At 30.4% G+C, this 22,542-nt stretch overlaps 1 protein-coding gene across 4 annotated transcripts in view; it reads right to left on the bottom strand.

Moving 5' to 3' along the window:
* Window positions 1–10,828: 10,828 nt before the first annotated feature.
* LOC143253190 (rho guanine nucleotide exchange factor 17) overlaps window positions 10,829–22,542 on the bottom strand; it is a 164,886-nt gene continuing 153,172 nt past the window's right edge. For 2 of the 4 annotated variants that reach the window (XM_076506622.1, XM_076506624.1), the window contains exons 21-23: window positions 19,222–19,396; window positions 15,983–16,153; window positions 10,829–14,918 (exon numbers count right to left, since the gene is read on the bottom strand). In XM_076506622.1, the coding sequence (XP_076362737.1) occupies window positions 14,635–14,918; window positions 15,983–16,153; window positions 19,222–19,396 (630 nt within the window). In that variant the 3' untranslated portion in view covers window positions 10,829–14,634. Of the gene's footprint in view, window positions 14,919–15,982; window positions 16,154–17,946; window positions 18,112–19,200; window positions 19,397–22,542 lie in introns of those variants that run through there. The other 2 variants (XM_076506623.1, XR_013029440.1) reach the window with 2 other exon arrangements.

The raw sequence follows: 22,542 nt of genomic DNA, 5'->3' as shown, positions 1-22,542 counted from the left end.
AACACAATTTGTGCTGTGCCCACCACGGGTAACAAAACCCAACTTTTAAGTCATAAGTCGACAGCAGTTGCAAACTCTCTCTTTGTTAACCTGAGGATGATTTAAGAAGGTCAAAACGTTGTTTTCTACTTTATTGTAATAAATGTTTTAATACCCATACCAGCCGTCTTAAGATACATAAGCCGACAACGTTATTGTTGAGCCACTGGGAATCAACTGCCGTTATTAAACATCATCACGTTAATATCAGAAATAATTTCGTCATACATTTTTATTGTTGGTGTTCTTGAATAAGACAATTGTAGATTTGTATTAGCTGATTAAATCAATACATTAAGTACGTAAAGGGCAAAATAATCTGAAATTAAAGTTCACACTTTAACATTTTCTTCACAAAGCAGTACGTTTTTATGATAAGTTTAACAATTTATCTTTGACTTATTTCTTTAACTGCGAACATAAATTTATAATAAATATAAAAATATCAAAACGACTGTGAATTAAAGAACATTTATTGCAAATCTTAAAAAAAATTACATGAGAAACTATTTTCACTATAGAGTTTTATTCATCCGGAAACGGGCTCAGCACAGCGAGATAGTTAAGACACTCGACTCGTACCATGAGTGTCGCGGGTTCGTATCCCATTTACACCAAATATGTTCGCCCTTTCAGCGATGGGGGCATTATAATGTGACGGGCAATCTTACTATTCGTTGGTAAAAGAGTAACCCAAGAGTTAGCAATGGATGGTGACGACTCGCTGTCTTCCCTCTAGTCCTACACTGCTAAATTAGAGACGACTATTGCAGATATACCTCGTGTAGCTTTGCGCGAAATTCAAAACAATCAATCGTTCGGAAAGAATTATCTCACAAAATACTTTGAAGTTTGTGTTTAACGGAAAAACATATGGTTTGTCCAATGACTATCGTTTTAGTTAAAACTTTTGATGCCAAAGAAACAAGAGTTTTAAGATTATGAATGAAAATGGCGAAGGTCTGTCACCTTTACAGTGATGTTTATCAAATTTTCAAAACTAATTTATTTTTCTAACTTTCATCAAACTCCTAATAGCTGTACACGAGATCTCATGTGTTTGAAGTATCTCAAGAACAGTTACCTGCGATCCTTAACATTTTAGTTTCTTAACATTGTATACCTACAAACTGTCGTCACCTGTTCATCATTCTTAAGTACTCCAATTCGTTTATCCAAACATCTCTAGATGTTAAGCTAATAAGTAATTGATGCCTTATTTTGTTATTGTGTTAAAACGTGATGAAAATTATTAGTTGCCGTTATGTTTTTTATCATAAGTGACAAATATTTTATGTTACAAGCCCAACAAAAACATTTATAAAATTATAACTTGTTTCACTAGAATACAAGAAAACTACTATTTCTCTTATCGTGATAAGGAGCTTCCTCACACAAATATAAACATTAAATTAAAATGTTCCTCTTCCTTACTTTTAATTAATTTTGTGTTTATGTTTTTTTAGGGCAAAGTCACATAGGGCTATCTGCTGTGTCTGCCTAAGTGACTCAAACCTCTGATTTTAGCGTTGTAAATCCATTGACTTACTAATTAGATCTCATAACTCTTGCTGGGATCTCCTTCGTATTTAAATAACTGTTAGAATTATTGTTACGATTTAATCAGCTTTATTATGTTTAATAATGGTAAAATTCATAATGTCTTAGAGTTTGTTTTCTTTGTTTTGCATCTTTGAAACAGTCGTCTGTTCCATCTGCATACTGATGAATATTTAATCATTGCAAGATCACAAAAGGCCCAGTATGGCTAGGTTGTTCGAGCGTTCAACTCGTAATCTATGGGTCGCGTGCTCGAATTCCAGTCACATCAAACCTGCTCGCCCTTTCAGCCATGGGGCTAGCGCAGAGAGCCCTCGTGTAGCTTTGCGTGAAATTCAGAAACAAACAGATTACAAGTACTGTTTTTCTTTCTGACTTAATGGTTATGCTGTTTTCCAGAGATTTCCATTATCATATCTTAACCTAAATGTATTTCTGTTTCCTGTCATAAGTATTTAAATATCAATATTTGGATTATCAAAATTATAGTACGGGAACTATTTTTGTTTTATTTTATAATTTGTATTTAATATAACAATCTTCCCAAGAGATGTCGCTCCACATTTATGTTAAACTGGCGCATCCATCTTCCAGTTAGAAATTGCACATTGGTCACATTACCAAAACTTTGTTGTTCACATGACCAAATTCTTGAAGCTTAAAATTAATTTATCACTGAATCTGTAGCACTTGGTTTCTTGAGAAAGACGATTTGGCATAATAGCAACGAAATACTTGTATTTCTAAATTTTATTGAAAAAGGAAATAAAATTAAGAGCTTAAACAGGACATAGCTTCATGTAAAATTTACATTTTGATCAAATATACATTTTATATTCTGAGTCATTTATCAAACTTATCAATATCTACTAGGTCGTATTGGAGTATTCCTGCTCGTCGACAGGTATTTCTAGATGTGTAAGAGAAAATAATATTATGCTGGAGTTTAATAGGTTCCGCAGTAGGTCAGCGGTACCTCTACACGCTTTTTACACTAAAAACCGAGTTTCGATATTAATAGTAGGCATAGCTCAGATAACCATTGCGTAGTTTTGCGCTTAACCAAAAATACGCAAACTGTTTAATACCATTTTTCTGATAGTTATACAGTATTTTACAATTACATTAAGTTCATCAGAAGCATTGTTTTTCCATTTCAAATCAGAAATCAGACAATCGAGCTAATATTTCCAATACAAATGCAGAAATAAAGTATTCACTTCAATATTTTCTTTTTACATATTCTACGAAATTTGTTTTGCGTTATTCAAACAACTCATTTTTCATTCGCTAGATTCAGATTATTTCTGAAAGAAGAGATAATGTTACAAGATTGATCAAACAAGCTTGAAGACAAGACTAAGTCTGAGAATCATTTTTATTGTGTATTTTACGTATATTTTGGTAATTAACGTTGGAAGCTTCACTTCTTCTAATTTCTTGTTTTATAATAAATGTTAATATGATATTTACTCTTTTTCGTTGCTTTGTTCCAGTAGACATCCTATTAGAGGTCAAAACTATTGTACGTTTGAGTTAACGTTTCACATTCCATAATTTCAAGAATCACTGATCAATTCATGCGGGAACCAACTTGTTGGCTTACCACATACACGTACCATAAATAGGTGGATAGGTGTAAAATATTACCTTGTTATCCACATCTTTCTATTGACCTTATTAATTTGCATATTTTGAACCAAACAAGCAGATCTGAATTTTAAAATCTTTATAATTTTATTCAGTTACGGATATTTCCTGAAATAAAAAAACAAACTGAAATGCCACAGTAGTACTGTGTTTTACTTTTTAATAAAAGGTACAAAGATACAAGCGGCACAGCGGTATGTCTATGGACTTACAGCCACTAGAATCTGGGTTTCGATACTCGTGGTGGGCAGAACACAGATAACCCGCTTTGTGCTTAATTCAAAACAACAACAAAGATGCAAATAGTTTAAAATTTACCATTGTGTTCCTTTTAGAATTAGTTAATTCCTCAGTTATCTGTAAAGTACGTTCCTTATCGTATTTCGACTTTCAATTTTAACTTATTCTTGCCTAGCTCATTCCCATTTTCAAGGTAAAAACAATAGCTTTTAAACAAAATTTATATTACTCATTCTTTTTGATACATATGACAAAATATTTTACGATGTTCTCTTAAATTTTGCTAATAAAAACATTAATTGCTGAAAAGCAAACATTTTAGTATTTCACTGCTCTTGTCTGCGCTACCATTAAATAAAGAAAATCTTCCAAACAAAGTATTATAGCATATCTTATAGCATACTGAATGGCTTTGACAAAAATTGTATTTAATAAATCTGTAGTCTTCCCAGTGGTTCAGCGGTAACCTTGAGGGCTTATAGCACAAAACTTAGTGATGAGCACAAATCATTAAGTGGCTGCGCATTGGAGAAAACAAATATTATATTTAATAAGTATATATTAGTGTTAAAATATTATTAGCAAATAAACGATTAAACTTATATTTACAATCATGTAAACTTTTGAAGACACCCGGCATATCAAGTGTTTGTTTGCATTTGAATTTCGCAGAAAAATCACGAGAGTTATCTGCGATAGTCGTCCGCAGTTAATTAACAGTGTAAGACTAGAGGGAAGACAGCTCGACATCACCACCCACCCCCAACTCTTGGGCTACTCTTTTACCAACGAATAGTGGGATTGATCGTCACATTAATACGCCCAATGGCTGAAAGGGCGAGCATGTTTGGTGCGACGAGGATTCTAACCCGCAAGCCTGAGATTACGAATCGAGTCATGCCGGGCCATACATAATTCTTTGTGGAAAAGGAAAAGTGAATACTTTTTTGGAATAGATACGAATCTTGAAAATAAAGTTTTCCCTTAAACATATGGTGTCAAAGCTGTGAAAAGAATGTTTGAATTGGGTACCAACTGATAAGAATTTAATGGGTATCAGTGACAAGCTCTTAGGAGGACTTGAAACTAATTGGAAAAAAAAAACAAAAGACTAATCAGCTCAACGCATGCTCTTAGGGACATCTATTGAGACGTAAAAGTACTTTCCAGTGGATAAGATAATAAATAAATTAAAAGTAAAATGTGCTAATACTTTTGCCAGGTAAAATTTACAAGCCTAAAACCTTCATTCGTAAATCAAAACTATGTCTATCAAAATAATTCATACGAAAAATCTCATCATACTTTTATATACAAAGAAATTTAACCACTATAATAATATTAATAATGTTGAAATGTTACAAGTTAATTTGAGTATGAAGGTTGAGATTAGTTAATAGGTTGTATTTAACCTTCAAATTTTTCCAAAATCTGTTAAACGCATGTAATATTTTGTGTTGCAACTGATCAGAATAAGTTATCAATTTTTCGATATTGATCAGTTTTCGGTGTTCTGTGGTATTAAAGGAAATGGACTTAGCCTAAAGCAAGTATAAGGTGCATAAAACCGGTGCAACTTGATAATGACACAGATCTGAGACAGATTAGTACAAAACAGTTACTAGCTCAGTAATTCCAGCCTTAACTTCTTAGAAATAATCAGAATGAATATGAAGAAGTAACTGTCAATAAGTAGATTTATCGTGGAACATTTATGAGCTGTATAAATCTGCTCTAATTAATTGTAAGTCAAAGGCATTTGGTCTGAAGCTTATTATAAAACCCACGAAACCTTACTTGATCCTTTAAAGCATTTATATAAAAATATAACCTTTCCTCATCAAAATTTGTTCTTTCAAAGTACAGTCAAAAAGTGTCATTATTTTCATTTTACGGATCTAATTCTTCCATGCCATTACATAATGTAAATTTCAACGCTATAATAATGCTACACTGATTCCTGTTGAATGAGCTAGGTTGAGAATCTTTAGCATTCTTCAGAATTACCATATACCTGTAACAAAGGTATGTCGTAAGAATTCTGCTTAAATAAACATAGTGATCAAATTCAGTGTATCAACTATATAGAAAGAAGCTAGCAAGAATATAACATATGGAAGAAAAAAAGTCAGTTTAATAGCACTCTACACATAAACTTTCATAAAAATAATGTTTAACACTATATATTTTGTTTGATTTTGTTGTCATGCCACGGACTGCTTGAACTCTCCGACAAATTGCTGCAAACTTGAGATGCTCCACGAACACTATAAAGTACACCTTAGATTGTTAGACTGAGACAAGTAAATTTGAAAATAGGTTTGTTTTGTTTTGTTTTGAATTCGCGAACTACTCGAGGGCTGTCTGCGCTGGTTGTCTTTAATTTAGCAGTGTGAGACTAAAGGGAAGGTAGCTAGTCATCACCACCCACCGCCAACGCTTTTATCAACGAATAATGGGATTGACAGTCACAATATAACGCACCCACAAATGGGAGGGCGAGCATGTTTGGTGTGACGGGGATTCGAACCTGCAAATTGCTATTCGAGCACCTTAACCATTTGACCATGCCGGGCTTTGAAAGAGGAAAAGAAAAAGCAGAAACCTGAACTTAGTGGTACTAATATTGATTATTTTCGTTCTTACAGTCTTCAGACAGAAAGAAGACTGCCACTGATGTCAAGCATGAGATAAACGACCATATAGCAAATAACAGAAAAGTGTACAGATCTACAGTATCAAGAAGACGAACGAGAATTTGAATACTTGGTCGTATAGTAGTTTAAAATTCTTTACTTCAACCTCCAAATAGTTTCGAGAGTCTGAAATTTGTTAAAAGTACAAAACTGTACTGTTGACGATTGGAAAAGGATCTTATGAACGAATGAGTCCAAGTTTGAAATATTTGGTTCAAATAGTAGGTTGTACGGCCGGCGGAAGAAAGGAGAAAGATACTTGCCTTAATACATACCACCTACCATGAAACGTGATGGGGGAAGGCATGGTGATGATCTGGAGGTATTTTACTGCTGAAGCGACAGAAGATATTTGCAAAATATATGAAATTAATGAACCAGCGCAAGCACCATCAGATACTGATCCATCCAGTGGTTTGCGTATTAACGGTAAAGGATTATACTACCAAAAACATCATGATTTCAAACTCTCATGTGCAGAGATTACTCAGCTAAGGTAAAACTGGACATACAAAATATTATATTTTCGTTAAACTCAAACACTTCCATTGAGTTTCTGTTGTACTAAATAGAAGATTATTGAAATTTTGATGGTTCACTTGTGATTTACCTATCATTGTTCTTTGAAAGTAGCTTGAACTCTAATTTTTAGCTTTGTCTTAACACTTTTACACAGTACCGTATATACAGCAAAATAACAAAAACTGGAAGCATTCTTTGAGATTTAACACATGACTGTTCATTGATAATTTCCATCATTGCAAGTGCTTAGTGTAGTCATTTCGCGACTCATTTGCATGTCATATTTGGATAACAAATTGACTGTGTGGAATTAGAAAGTAACGCCCCGTAGAATCCAATTTAGCAAAATAGGAGAAACAAATGAGGTAAAAATTTATATATTATTCCAATGAAACAGTCTAGCACAATCTTTATTTTGGGTGTAATGTCTTAATGTTTGATTATTATTTTATAATTTGGACAGACTTATATAACAATGCACTTCCTCGAGAAACTAACAAAATTAAAATAAAGCTGTTTTTTGCACTTAAACATTTTGGTTTAAAAAATGCTTCTTGGGCATTTTTAAACAAAGAAGGTGAAACTTAATATTTTTATTGCTATTTTAAAAATAAAAGTTATAATATTTTATGGATTAGCCGTTATTTCTCTTTCCACAAATCCTAAAGGTAGCTAACTGTAGATTTATCTTTTTATAGTTGTTGACCTAGTGGAAAAATTTGTAAGTACCCATCAGATACTTCTAACAAATATTGATTCTTTTATTAAAAAATAAACAGTAGCAAATTTGTTGAAGTTTTGTTTTGACTATTTATTATTGATCATGCTTTCTGTCACCGATCTATGATTAATTTTGAGCGTTACCAGTTTTATCAGTCTTTGTTTTGTATCTTAAAAGAGACGTTATTTTCGGTAAAGTTTAGTTTCAGGTACGTTTTCCTCAGTCGAGGTCGTAGTTCTTTTTACTTTACAGAGCAATAAATAAACTGACGAAGGTGAGTTTTCTTCAAGCTACATTTACTTCAAAATGATACAGAGGACATAAATAAAAATAAATATTTTGTTTCCACAAGAACGTAAATATTTCCATAAATATATCTCTTTCCTTCCATATATGTAAGTAGCTATTGTCAGCTATGAAACCAAAATTTACACTTACTTATTTCCTCCTAGTAATGCCTCGTAAAAATAGATCAATGGTTTTCACAATATATAATACTAAAACAATTATTTTGGGTAATTTCACTAAAGCCATAATGTAAAAATATGTTTACATTATATGCAAAAAATATGTTCCTTTCTCGGGGAAACTTTAAAATTGTAGCTTAATAATGTTAACATATAAATAAATAGTAAAAACCTACTGTCAATAAAAACTCAAAACACCATTTGTATTGAAACTGGTATAAATACGTAACCAATTTAAAACCTGCATAATACTAGCATTTCATTGCCTAATTTTTAACTAAATAAAATTTTAATATACATTTTACTTTTAACATAAGAATGCACTCAAATACACATAGGGTTTGTTGTATGTAATGTGCTTCAAAGAGGAGTTTTCTGTTTCAGGAAAACACTGCAGTCTATTAGAATCAGTAACAAATAGACGCTAATTGAGCCACTGCGTGATCTCATTTGCTGATTAATAAAACCGGAAGACACTGGTTCTGTGTGCTCACCGTTGGCCCAATTTAGCCTCTGCTGAGAATTGTTAATTCCAAGAGACACGGTTTCTATTTGTAATATTACTTTTTTTTTTTTTGTGAAATTGATGGTGAAGAAACAAAAACTAAACTAATTACCTGAACTAAGTTCCAAGCATCATTTTCATCATCATGTAATGCATCAGGAAACTTCATTTCTTTATCGCTTGACAAATTTAGTCAGTCTAGAGTCACTTCTTTTCCTCATTAGTATCCAAATGATTAATGTCTTGTTCAACTGGAAGCAGCACCAATATGATATAATTTAGTTTCTTTATCATTTAGAATTACAACTAGTGAGCTAAATTAGGACGAACCAAGAAATATTGCCTTGATTAGGCTTAAAACAAATTCAGTATACTTTCTCTCTGCTAAAAACATTATTTTCAACACTAATTATTCTAATATATGTATATATATATATATATAGATAGATAGATATGATATACACATAGAACCAGTTTTAGATTTACAGCTTTGACAGTCATATATTGAAACACTTTGAATGTTTAGTCAACAAAATATGTTTTATAATATATATATTACTTATAACAAAACACCAAACAACTTGAGTAAAAATTTCTTTTTATTCCTATCACAGTTTACAGTTTTTAGTACTCTACATTGGTGAGATAGACATAAAAATATCGTGGAAGTTTAGAAACCTGTTATAGCGCAGTGTCGGGTTTTTACAAACTCACGCTATCCAGCTACATGAGCATGATAATTTTGTGAAACATTCTTGAGAAATGGTTATTCGTATTGTTAATTTATCATTTTTTTTTTAATTTTAACTGCCACCAGTTTCTGACACATAATAATAAGAGAATCTGAACAAATCATGTGGTAAATGCCTGATGTAAACAGAAGAGAGAATTTCAAAGACTGAAACAAAGTTGACTGAAGCACATAATTTTTAGTTCTTTATAAGGTTTGTGTGTACGTGTGTCTTCTTATAGCAAAGCCACATCAGATTATCTGCTGTGTCCACAGAAGGGAATCAAACCTCTAATTTTTGCGATGTAAATCCGAAATCTTACCGCTGTCCTATCAAGGAAGTTTTGCATAAGGAGCAATTAATTAATTTATTATTTTAAGGTAAAACAAAATGATAAATGTAAATATATGCTGTTTCAAGAGTGTTGAAAATGAAAACAGGATTGATACCAACTCTGGGTGGGCCAGGTAGCTAGGGCGTTCGACTCGCAATCTGATGGTTCGCGAGTTCGAATCCCAGTCACACCAAATATACTCGCCTTTCAGCCCTAGGAGCGTTATTATGTGACGGTAAATCCCACTATTCGTATGCTTACCGCTGCACTATCGGGTGGCGGAGCAGATTTTAAGACGGAATATTGTTTGTGAGTATATATTAGTGTTAAGAAAGAAAATTGTGTTTACCTGTCTTGTTCACAAGTATCTTAAATTTAGTATATATCGGCATTTAATTAGCTTCTAATGTGAAAATTTCCAGTTATTTGAAATCTTAATATGTAGTGTATGTAACATAATAAATCTTAGACTCCTCCGAGAATAACTATAATACTAAAGACTGTGATCTTCCCCCCGACAGGTATCGAAATCCGGGCGCTAGTTGTGCAAGTCAGCAGACATTCCGCTGTGCCATCGATGGAGGAAGAATAATTGATTAGGCATTTTTGTAGAATTATATTTAATAGCAAGTGAATTTTCTAAAATGTCTTCAGAACAATAAAAGCTCTTAAAAGTACTACTTTGTGATTTAACGTATGGATAAAACTGTTTCTAGTTAAATATCCATTATTAAATTTTTGATGTTTTAAATAGGTTTGCTCCCATAAGCCTCTTCAGGTATGAGAGATGGCGAATTATAAAGTTAAACAAATGCGCGTAATTTAATCTTTTTTTTTTTTTTTATTAACATAGAAGCATACAGTTTTATACCGAAAGTCAGTTTAAGACCATTAAACTTTTCAGTTAATTTTAGCAACCAGCGTTTCTTTTTATTTTGGTGAGCAGTGTTGTGAAATGAAAACATATAACGCCATAAACAAAAACATGCCCAAAATGTTAGTTTATTCTTGATCAGTTGTTGTTTCAGTATTTACTTTATTTAGTGCTATTTCTCGAAACTACAGTTCTCAGATGATCAGGGTGTGAAATTTGTTGACTAATGTACATCTATGTTTTGATCTCAAGTATTCACTCTATAATATCAACGGAACTCAGGTAATGACATATAATGAAACAATTTATATAAATTTTCCTAAAGTGTAATTATCTAAAAACTGTTAGTGTTTCTGTCAAAACTTAACTATCATATTTACATGTTAATCTGTTCATTAAAAAATAACTTTTATTTATTGTTTAATAGTTGAGACATTTCATTCAGTTACACAAAATGTTTTTCTCAGTAAAGACCACAAAACGCACATATTTCAAAATGAATATTTATTATTATTATTATCCTTATTCAAAATATTATTTTGCTTAAAGAAACTTTTCAAAACGCAGTTACATTCAATATTGAGAGAAAAACATTTTAAGCAGTCTAAGTGAATCAATGTTTACATTTAAGGATATAGAAATACTTAAGCAAATCGTAATCTTTCTTTCCTGGTTAACAGATATCATTACTGTACTTTTAACAGAAATTGAATTTATAGAAATCAGTTGGTTTTAAGCACTGTATTTCTCAGAAACAAAAAGAAAGAACTTAAAGACAATAAGTTAGCAGTTACGTAAGACAAATTGGTCTCTTACAATGTAATACCGTAAATGAGAGTGGCACTAATATTCTATATAACGGAAAACTAAATCGACATTAGTGTCCCAACTCCTATTTAAAGGCACGTATGGAACAGTAACATTTAGAAATTTTGAAGACATCAATTATTTCCAAGTTAAAAGCCACAACAATGGCATATTTTAAAACGACCAAATATAGTTTATTCGAAAATATCATGTAATGTTTTTCTATGTAATTAGAAATAAATGATATAAACACCTAACCTACATCATAGTTTGTTGCACTCCACCAGAGATATTTGTATCGTTTTCCGTGTAATGTCGTAAAGCGTTTATTTCACGTTTCATTTACAAATATTCTTGAAAACGTCCATTGTTGTTCTTATTCTAATCTTAATTATGAATCTAATCTTGTCCCTCATTAAGCATTGAAGACAATATCGATTGAAAGTCAATTTTAACCCTTTTAAGAAGAGTGCCTTTTTAAGGATGAAAATTACGAAATTTTCTTAAAGATATCTTTCCATTACATCTTAAATACGAAAAACTTATATTTAATTCTACATCATCATATATATATTTATTTTTTATCATCACGGAGTGATGATATGGATATGATAAGTGATATGGAGAAATTATTTTGAGCATTCACTTAAAAGCATTTTTTTAAAAATTTCCTTCACCATTTTAATGACAGATAATGCCATAGACCCAAGTTATTTATGGAATAAATTACAACTGAGAGGCATGTAGTGATTACTAAAATTTGTATCTTGTTCGCTCACACTTTTCGTTAGACAGTTAGATATAGTTGTCATAACAAATTATGGATGTCGTTGTAAAATAGATGACAGTGTTTTATACCTGAACTGTGTAATGAACGTTTCTTGTACATTACATTGCTTCATACTGCTGAATTATCTATCTTAATGTTTTTAAAACATTATCAAATATATGATAAAAAATTATATCAAAATATTTTTCACTCATCAATATAATTTGATACTCGTTCTGTTCATTTTTAAAAATTCTTTCTTTTAATACGCACCTCTTTAATGGCACAAAGGCATATCTGCAGACTTACAACGACAACGCTAGAATATGGGCAGAGCAATGACAGCCCTATGTGTAGCTTTGTGCTTAACTACAAACAAACAAATATTTCAATACTTAAATTAAATAATTACAATCCAAAACCACTAATCTTTCCAAATTTCAAACTCATTTATCCGTTTGTTAGCCTATCTTATCACCCACTTATATAACTGGAGATATAGAAAGTTACTTGCTCTACTTATCATCCTTAAAATAAATTTTCATAATTATTAAATTTTCTTCCCGTTTCTTCTTTTCAGTTTACTTAGATTTTACGTATATCTTAATATCATTTTGCACTTTTTGTCAGTTTATAATTTATTTCAGTTTTGTATAACGGTTCATTTTTTGTAATGCTTTTCTTTGTAATTATATAGCTGCATATTGGTGATACTAATAAGAGCAGGATGGAAAAACATCTTTTCTATAGAAGCATCTCGTAGTTTAAGTTTTCATCATTAAGACTATAAGGGCTGTTTTAATTTCTTTTGTAAAGTTTTTATGATGTAATTTTTTATTTTTATACAAATAATTTGGCTTCCGTTTTACTGTTTTCCTCTTTTTAGCTATGAATTTTCCTGTATATTTAGAAGTTCTCAAGCAAAGTATAAAGGAAATGGTTAGGATATATACAATTTCAAGCTATAGAATAATGGTTTCAATACAGTTATTTCCTTGTTACAAAAATTATACAGATATAGCTGAAAAGTCTAAATTTATTTTCAAGGCTTTTTCTTCACTGAATTATCAAATCACAGTTGAGTGCATATCACAAATAGTGTTTACAGTAATATTGTGTAGTTGTAAAATGATTGCTCGTCAAATCTTTGGATATTCATTACAAACTAAATATTAAGCCAAAGACAATATAAAAGGGATCCAGATTATACCAACATTTCTTTATGAAATTTTAAAAGAGACTACCTAAAAAGTAAAACTTCTGTGTTAAGTTTTATTAAGCAACAATCTTGATCATATTCACTGCCATCTGAAAAACCTATTTTGTTTAAAGAACTGATCAATATTTAACAGTTACATTTATATTATTTTCTTAATAAATTAGTGTAAAGAAAACTGATAATAAGTTACATATACACATACACACACGTGTAATATTACATCAGTAAATAAATTATGTGGTTCAACTTTTATACTGAAATGCTTCACTTAAACTGTTAACATGATTATCACAAAAATAATTACATCATACCATAATAAATATTTTATCAAACAAAGCTTAAATACTCATTCAGCTTGTTAAATATATCTTTACTTTTTAACTTAAAACTCTCATAACTATCATTTATATAAAGAACCATCATGTAAGAATTCTTAAAGGACTAATAATAAATATGAACACTGATAGTTTAGAGAAAAATTTTGTGAACATTTATGTTTGAACTAAAGTATTTTTAAATAAAAGGAATGTTATTCATTTAAAATAAAATTAAGTATAACCTACCTTTTAATTCCTTAAAATTTAGGTTTGAGTAATTGCTTAAGAATATCCATATAGTACTCTACATCATGTTAATTTTTGTCCTAACAATGTATTCAATAAGGGTGCTTGATTTTCAAGTTGATTCAGTAAAATGTTGGCAGGAGTTATTTGTAGAAACATCTGACCAGTTTCAAAGTATGATGTTCTGAAGAAAATTAGTTCCATTTTTGAAGTCCAATGACATTTAGCTTTAAGTGCCCAGCAAACCCTTTGATTTATTTAATTTAAATGTTCCAGCTGACACTAGATGTAAAGCTTGAAAATCGACTACATTGTAATTTTTTTCAGATATACTGTAACTTGTATTAAAAAAAATCATGATTATGTCCTACTTATTAGAATTATGTGTAAAAAATATAAAATAATAAAGATTAAAATCTATTTTTATTTTAATTTATGTTATAATGAAGTATCTGGTAAATTTTGCATCTCATTTCAAAAACCACATCTTGTCTACTAGTCCACGGCCTGGCAAGGTTCCATCACTATTACAAAGTAGAATAAAATTATTTCTCAGATAACATTATTACTTCAACATGTATAAAAATCTAGATACATTAAGTTAAAAACAAAGTCCAATTTTAGCCTCAAACCATGATCCACAGAAAATTGAGGTACTCTTGGTAACTACAAATGCAGAAATAGTTAACTACCAAACAATGAATAATTTATAGTGGTGAAATACAAATGGAAGAAGTATTTCTTCCTGGTAGTAAAGTGGTTCTCCATCTTTCAGCTGATCACAAAGAGTTAACAAGTAACTTGAGATTGAATTGAGATGAGATACTGTAAACCTTTTAGATGAAATATTTTACAATTCCTAACTGAGCCAACCACACCACTTAGACAAGTGGTATTAATAGTTACATTCAATCTTAGACTTGGGATATTATCACAACTACACTTTCCACAATAGTAGATGATTAGTACTGTCTTCTTGACCTACAGTTTCTAATGGCCCTGAGACACTGAAATTTTCATAACCATCTCCTCCACTAATCACTAAAAAATGATGTGATGTTGGACTAGAAATGAATGTTCGAGAAGTTTCTCCATCTTTCTTATTATTTGATTGATGTGTACACATGTACTTGGATGAGCTAACAATATCCATATCTACATCCGAGGTCATTTCAACATGAGTGAGGAAGTGAACATGCCCTGTGTGTCCATGAGGAATTCCTAGTGATTTAATAAGAAAATTTATGATATATTCTGAGAATTAAATAAAATTGCAAACATTAAACTCATGCCAAGTTATGTATATAAATATGAATCAATTATTATACATATAATAATTTATAATATTTTTTTTCATTTATATGGATGTAAATTTTTACACAGATTTGTACACATTGAAATATTAAGACATTTTAAATATTTATTGCTGTCAGCATATAAATGCTTCAAGAAGATATTAAAATATTTGAGCATTTTAAAAATAACTGATTGGTTGAAACATGTGCTTTTTCTACAAGATTAATTTCATGTGTTAAACAAAAGACTACTCATACATCTCAATAGAGAAAATTTAAGAACTTTGAGTTCACATTAAATATATTAAAATAAGACATCATTTGATGGCACAATTTATCACTTTTAATTTAATAATACATCTTAGATAAATCTTTGAAAACAAACTGTTAGATTTGTTTGGAATCAATGTATAAAGTTTATTGCTGCCTTCTACACTCTCAAATGATGTGAACTGTAATCAATAACTACTAACATTATTTCCATACTATTATTAGTGCTTTAATAAAATCACAGTTTGCAGCATCCAATTGAAAGAATTTAAAATCTGATAGAAACATTTTGTTTTGCTTAAACTACAAAAGTAATAGAGATTTTATGTGAGTTTAAACTTTGTAATGCAGTATGGACAGTAGTATTCATTATCAAAAGAAGAAATGAAACATTAACTTACTCCATAACCAATTATGTGTTCTGATTAATAGGTTGTGAAGTATTTCTCCTTTTAACAATAAAAGATTTTATTTACCTTATTGCATAGAAGCAGAAAATACAATAATGGGTATCTACAACCAATGTACCCATTTTTAACAGTAGTTACATGTATTTTATCATTAAGATGCCTAGTTTCCAGAATCATTAGAGTTTCATTTGATTTTACATTGTCAAAACAGCTGAGTAAGTATATAATTCAACTATTAATCAAAATTTTTCTTCATAAATACCAGAGTTAATTTTATATTACATTATGATTAAATGCTAACTGAACTGACCAGAAACCTTTGGCACATGGTCCAACTTAGAGGTAGTGATGGTCAGGTGTGGTAAAGCTATGGTTAGTATAACTCCTGCACTGGTTCCAATCCATAACATATCCTTGCAGGCTAAGAGAGCTGTCACTCTCAGACATGCTGCTTTGTGTTGACGAATTATATCATCACAACCTGAGAAAATGTTAACAAGTACTAGAATGAGTACTGTACCTGAACTATACTACTACTGAAATAGAATAATACACATTCTATATGCAAAGAGGGAAGATAGACTTGGTGAGTACTTAATGAGATGCCATGAAATACATTAAGTTTCAACAGTAGAAACAGAAGAGGTAGCACTACGCTAAGAAAATATTATTACATTAACTAACAACAGTGTATTATGAGAAAGGAGAACAAGAATAAAGTTTAATTAGTAATCCATTTGATTATAATATAATTAAAATATAAAGAGGGAAAACCTGATACTTTAACAGATGATTATAACAATAAAGATGTGGAAACATTTGGTTTTACAACTTTTAAAACCAAAGTAAGAATTTACCATTCAAACAAACCAAAAGCTATAAGAACATGTTTTATGAACATGAAGGAGGACTGGGACAATCAATGGCCCAAAATCAGTATCAGACTTAGCATTCAAGTAGCATCTATTTAAAATATATGAAGTTTTCTAATGAAATTTCAGGTCAGTGTGGTGAATACATACAAAATAGCATTGTTTACATTTGATATGGAGAGGAAGGTGTTTGTAACATAATAGATTTTGTATATGCTATTTCAGCATGTTTCATCACCATCTACATAAAAAACTGTCATGTCTATTATGATTTTATTTGGATACTTTAAACTTTTTACAGTATTAGACATGTAAACTTTAATGATTTAAAAATAAGAAACAACAATAACAACTTCTGTAAAAGAGAAATCTACCACTGAAAAATGTAAGCAAATAAGTCATAATTGCCACTTAGCATGCCATAGTACTAAATCTATATTTTTTATAATTTTGATGAGAAAATAGTGTCATATAATACTTTGTGACATGTAAATCTTTTAAGCTGTACAAGGTGAAGAAAGGTTGAAATATAGGGATCAGTGATCAAGAAACCTATGTAAAAATGATAGAGAACTGTAAATATAGTGCAAGAGATGAATTTGACTATTTAAGCTATAATTGTTTATATATACATATACATACATATATAGCCTTATTTTATTCTTATTACATGTTTTGCAGTACATGAATGAAAATAATTTCATTTCATCTGATGGTATTTATGAAACTATAAAGGTCACACTAAATGATAAATTTGTTGGTGTATTTATTTCAGCTATTCTTTAATTTATTTATTTATAATTTTTATATTAATCAGTTATTTATTTTTACTTCACATATTTGGCATAAACAAGGGCAATAAACAGATTTACTTTATGTTATTTATAATAAAAAACATTAAAAAAAGAAGAAAAGAATAGTAGTTAAAACAAAATAGACCAAAACAAGTGCAATAATAAAGTGATTATCAGAATGGCCTTTATTTGTTACCCCAAAGGTATCTCCAAAAGAAATGAAATTCCTTTCACGTGTTATAAAACATTAAAGAACAAAAGAAAGCCTGATACATGAAAATGCTTCTTATGTAGTCCAAATTTACCTGCTATAATTACAGAGTGCTCATGTAGGTTTCTTGACATTTGACCCCTGCATTTCAACTCTTCAATCTGTTAGATGTTTGATGCCATGAAGTACTGTATGAAGATGTTTTCTGTTAAAAATTTATTTGGGTATTCAAAACTATGTATTTGACATTATAGTAAATTATAATAAAATTCAAGTTTTTTGTGTTGCACTTTTTTACTTTTTTGAGTGGTAGTTTCCTGTTTTTTTTAGAAAATAGTAATCTAAATGTCAAAGTATTTAAATATAATTAGAGTTCAAACATGGTAAAATGAATTACATATACAACATCTTTTTTGAAGATATACCACCCCCAATGGATAAAATGTAAAAGTCCACCATTTTGTTCATGTCAACATCACTGATGATCTGGAATTAATTTCAAACTTTCACACCTTTCTAAGTATTTCAAGGAGATACTTTTTGAATATTCACTCTGATCTTTCTGCAAGTAGGGAACAGAATACACATATTAAATTAAAAAAAACCAAAACAATCCTTGAGTTTATTCTTGTATCCATTTGATATTATCTTTATTTAGATATATTCAGGTACATGTCTTCTCAAATTTCATGCAGCAAAGAAACAAGTCTATCTCAAGAGGTGGTTCAGATATTTGCACAAATTGATATGAATTATAGGTATTTCTTTACTATATATACACATATACCTAAATCATTTTCAGAGACTTGGTGACACATTTAGTGTTGAATTCTGCTATACCACACTTTTAATATTTAATTCTAAATTTTTTTGGGGGGGAGGATAAATCAAGAACTCTTTTGTCATGTGTGGAGAAGTAGTCTGCAAGAGTTAAAAGAGAAATTGTAAGCCAACTAAGTGTGAAGACTGACAAAGTTTATTTGAAAACATATTTAGACTTGTTTGTTCACTTGTTTTTGTATGTTTCTTTCATCTACCATTGATGTCCAATTTAGCCACTATGTAACATTCCCTGAATCTGCATTTTGTGGATACTTTTGGATTTATCTCTTGGCTATCAGTAGACATGCATATCACAAATTCAGTAACAGCATATGATATATGTTACAAGTGTACTAGATTTATGAAAAAAATTCAAAATACATGTAATGAAAGATGGAAAAAAATCACAAATTATTTAAGATTGAAAAGGGTTAAGAACATGATCAACTAAGTCATCAGGAAGTGTTTCTGTAATATGATTTACTCTTCTTAAAAGTATTTTAGTTTTAAAAAAACTAGAGGCACTAATGTTTTTTCAAACATTGAAAGAGTGTCCTTCAATATGTGTTTTATTCCAATATAAGTACAACATATCAGAAGCTCACCTGAAAAACTTTGTACCAGAAATAATATGCATAAAGCTTTTCTAAAATATTATCTCCAAACTGTTAAAACATGACATGCACATACACATAATGTGCATTTGCAGTACAAAATGGTATACCTTTAGTAAAATTCTGAAAATCAATAATATACATTTATGTTACAGTATTAAGAAATAATTAATTAGTTATATTTACTAAAATAAAAATAATGTTAGTATTTTTACCAAGTAAAAATATGAACATACGAGACAACATTTGTGTGACTGCAGGAGAAACATTGATTTCCAGGAGGTCTTCATATGTTGTGGCATGGAATAGTTTCAAGATTGCACTGTTTTGTATAGCTAGCCACACACCAAGACCTGATGCTACCATACAAAGCATTGTTTTTGAAGAGCTTCTTGTCACTTGAAAAGAATGCTTAATAGTTGAAAAGAAAACAAATTATTTTATCTACCATAAATAAAAGGTTGTAGGTTACCTGCAACTCATTTTAGAAATTTTTTTCTAAAATAATAAATTTACTCAGAAGCAGAGTAATTCAAACATTGTTTTATTATTCATCTTCTATCAAGTGAAATTGTTGGTTTAGCTTATACATATTTGAAAATATTACAACTTTTACAACTTCCATAAGTTGTAGTTAATTATGTTGCTCAGTAGCTTTTTGCCTAGTAAAAGGTTTGAGAAGCTTTACAAGGAATAGCAATAACTTCACTGTACATATAGTTAAAACACATGGATCTCAATCAAACAATACACCTTTCAACATGTTGTGAAGTGTATCCAATGCTAAGTCTAGGCTAATATCACAGTCAAATGTACATCAGAATGGCTGGTATGGGTATTAAAACTTTTATTGATAAGCAGAGAACAATGTTTCAATCTTCCTAGGTCATCTTAAAGTTAACAAAGAGAGAGTTTGCAACTGACATTTACTGGGCACATCTAAGGGACAAGAGTATAAATGGATATAAGATTGGGATTGTAGGGGGCATTGTAGTTGGATGTCAGGTTATTAATTAGTATAGATGTAAAGGTGTTTCTTTATGTAGTTTAATTTTGGTTATAGTTGTTGTATAAGTAGGGCTTCTTTAATTTTGTGTTTGTTTATATTTGTTTCCCTACTTAGTATCTGCATGTTTTTTATGGTTATGTTTATTTGATTTGCAGTGTTCAAAAACGTGTGGTTTTTTTTTTGTTTTATGAATCTAGTTTCCATTTTTCGCTTGTTTCTCCAACATAGAAGTCATGGCAGATGTTGTCTTGTATTTTATAAATTATGTTGGTGTTCTGATTGTCAATGTAGTTTTTATATAGTATGGAGTTTATTTTTGTACCTAATTTTTGAATAAACTTGGTGTTTACTGGAATGTTGTGTTTTGTTGTAAGTTTTTTTAAATGTTGGTTATTTTTTGCTGATATCAGGAACACATGGTATACAGCAGTGCAAGGTTTTGTAGTTTGTTGTATCTTGTGATTTATTGTTGTTTGTTTGTTGTTGGTCTAGGTGTGTGTGTATAATTTTTTCCACAGTTTTTGAGGAAATTTGTTGATGTTGATGAAGTGTTGTTTTATTTTGTTGATTTCATGATCAATTTTATTGGGTGAGCATAGTTTTATGGCTGTGTTTATTTGGTCTCTTAATATGTTGAGATTTTGTTTCATGTGCTGAATCCAAAGAAATGTATAATCCTCTTATGGATGTTTTTTCTATGGATTTCTGTTTTGAATTGTGTATCGGTTCAAGTGATATTGAGGTTAAAAAATGCAATTTGGTTGGTTTTATGCTATTCATAGGTGAACTTAATGTTGGGGTGTATCATGTTAATGTGGTTGAAAAAACTAAGTATGTGTTCTTTAGATGTGAATCCAGCAATTGTATCATCAACTTACATGTACCAGTATAGTGGTGGGTGTAGGGCTGAATCAATCACTTGAGATTCAATGTGTCCTAAAAAATTTGGCTAGAACTAGTGACATGGGATTCCCATACTTAAGCCATTTATTTGTATGTAGTTTTGGTTATTGAACATAAAGTTAGTTTTGGTGGTAGTGAATTCTGTAAGAATTGCTAGGGATGTGTATCAATGGTTTATGGTCTTGGGCATAAAGTTCTAATTCTATCTTGCAGGTTTCAGAGGTTGGGACTTCTGTGAAGAGCGAGATTACATCAAAACTGGCCATTAAAGCATTACGGTTTAGATGATTAAGAATAGATTTAAAGTTAAAAGAGTCTTTGTAAAAGCAGAAAATGCCCATGCTATATATTTACCAACGTAGTAGTTAAATAATTCATAGGTTGACACTATTGGTTTGTGAGGTTTGGGGGGTGCTGTACAGTTCTGGTGTGCATGAGTCAGTCTTTCACAAGTAAGAATAAAGGTTTTCTGAGATTATGTTGGTTTTTTTTTTTATTTGTAGTAGTATTTTGTTTAATTGGTTTTTATGTGTTTTTGTTGGATTTGTGTTTATTAGTTCAAATTTGTTTGTATCTGATAAGATGTTGTTCATTTTTTGATTGTATTCATTATAAATATCGCACTGCCTTTATTTGCTTTTACAATTTTGATGTTGTCTTGATTTAGGTCATTTATAAAATTAATATCTTTTGTGTGAGGTTGTTTTTTTATTTTTCTGTGAAATTATGTTGATGGTTTTGCATGAAAATTCTTTGAAAAAGTTGTTTAAGATACTGTTTTGAGGTGTTTCAGGGGAAATAGATGTTTTCAGTTCTACCTGGAATGATGGGTTGTTGGTGCAATTGTTGTCAAAGTTGTCTTCTTTCTGGTGGTTGTTTTCTGTTCTTTTGTTGGTGTTTTCAATTTGTGTAAAGCAAATCACTAGTCTTCTAGCTACATCTTCTGGGAAGGCTTTCATTTTGATAGATGAAATATTTCTAGGTGTTACTGCAAAGTTGAGTCCTTTGCTGAGTAGACATATTTCTTCATTTCTTAATTTTCGGTTGGATCTGTTAATTACGAGATTTGTTGGTGGTTCATCATGTTGGTGTCTTTTTGTTGTTGGCACCTTAATTTATCTAGTTTCTTGTTGTGGCAGACATTCTTTTCATTGTCATTCTCACTATTAATCTGACTGATGTTGTGTTGAATGAGTCCATAAATATCTAGTTAAATGTAGCAGGCCAGCTGATAGTCTAGATTCATTTTTAATTTCTGCAGGTCATTTAGGTCTTTATGTTTCGAGTTTAACATGGCTTTTGGTTGGTTTTTCTGTAAACTATGCATAATGTTTGTTCACTGGTTAAAATTATTGTATAATTTTATCAAAATTAGTTTTTCTTTCTGCATTATTGAATGAAATAAATGTCATTTCTTCTATTGGTGATTTTTTTTTATTTAAGTTTCTCAGTTTTGTTAGGATTCCAGGAGTATGTACGACTAACATGTGCCTGACAACAATCAGTTGCAAACTCTCTCTTTGTTAACCTGAAGATGACCTAGGAAAGTCTAACTGTTGTTGTCTGCTTATCAATAAAAGTGTTAATACCCATACCAGCCATTCTGACATTTTTATTTCAAGTGAATTGCTCATCATCAAGAATC

Source organism: Tachypleus tridentatus, chromosome 6 (genome assembly GCF_004210375.1).
Source record: "Tachypleus tridentatus isolate NWPU-2018 chromosome 6, ASM421037v1, whole genome shotgun sequence".
Classification (NCBI taxonomy): domain Eukaryota; kingdom Metazoa; phylum Arthropoda; class Merostomata; order Xiphosura; family Limulidae; genus Tachypleus; species Tachypleus tridentatus.
The sequence above is the reverse complement of the archived record's forward strand: the minus strand, read 5'-3'. Positions and strand labels throughout refer to the sequence as shown.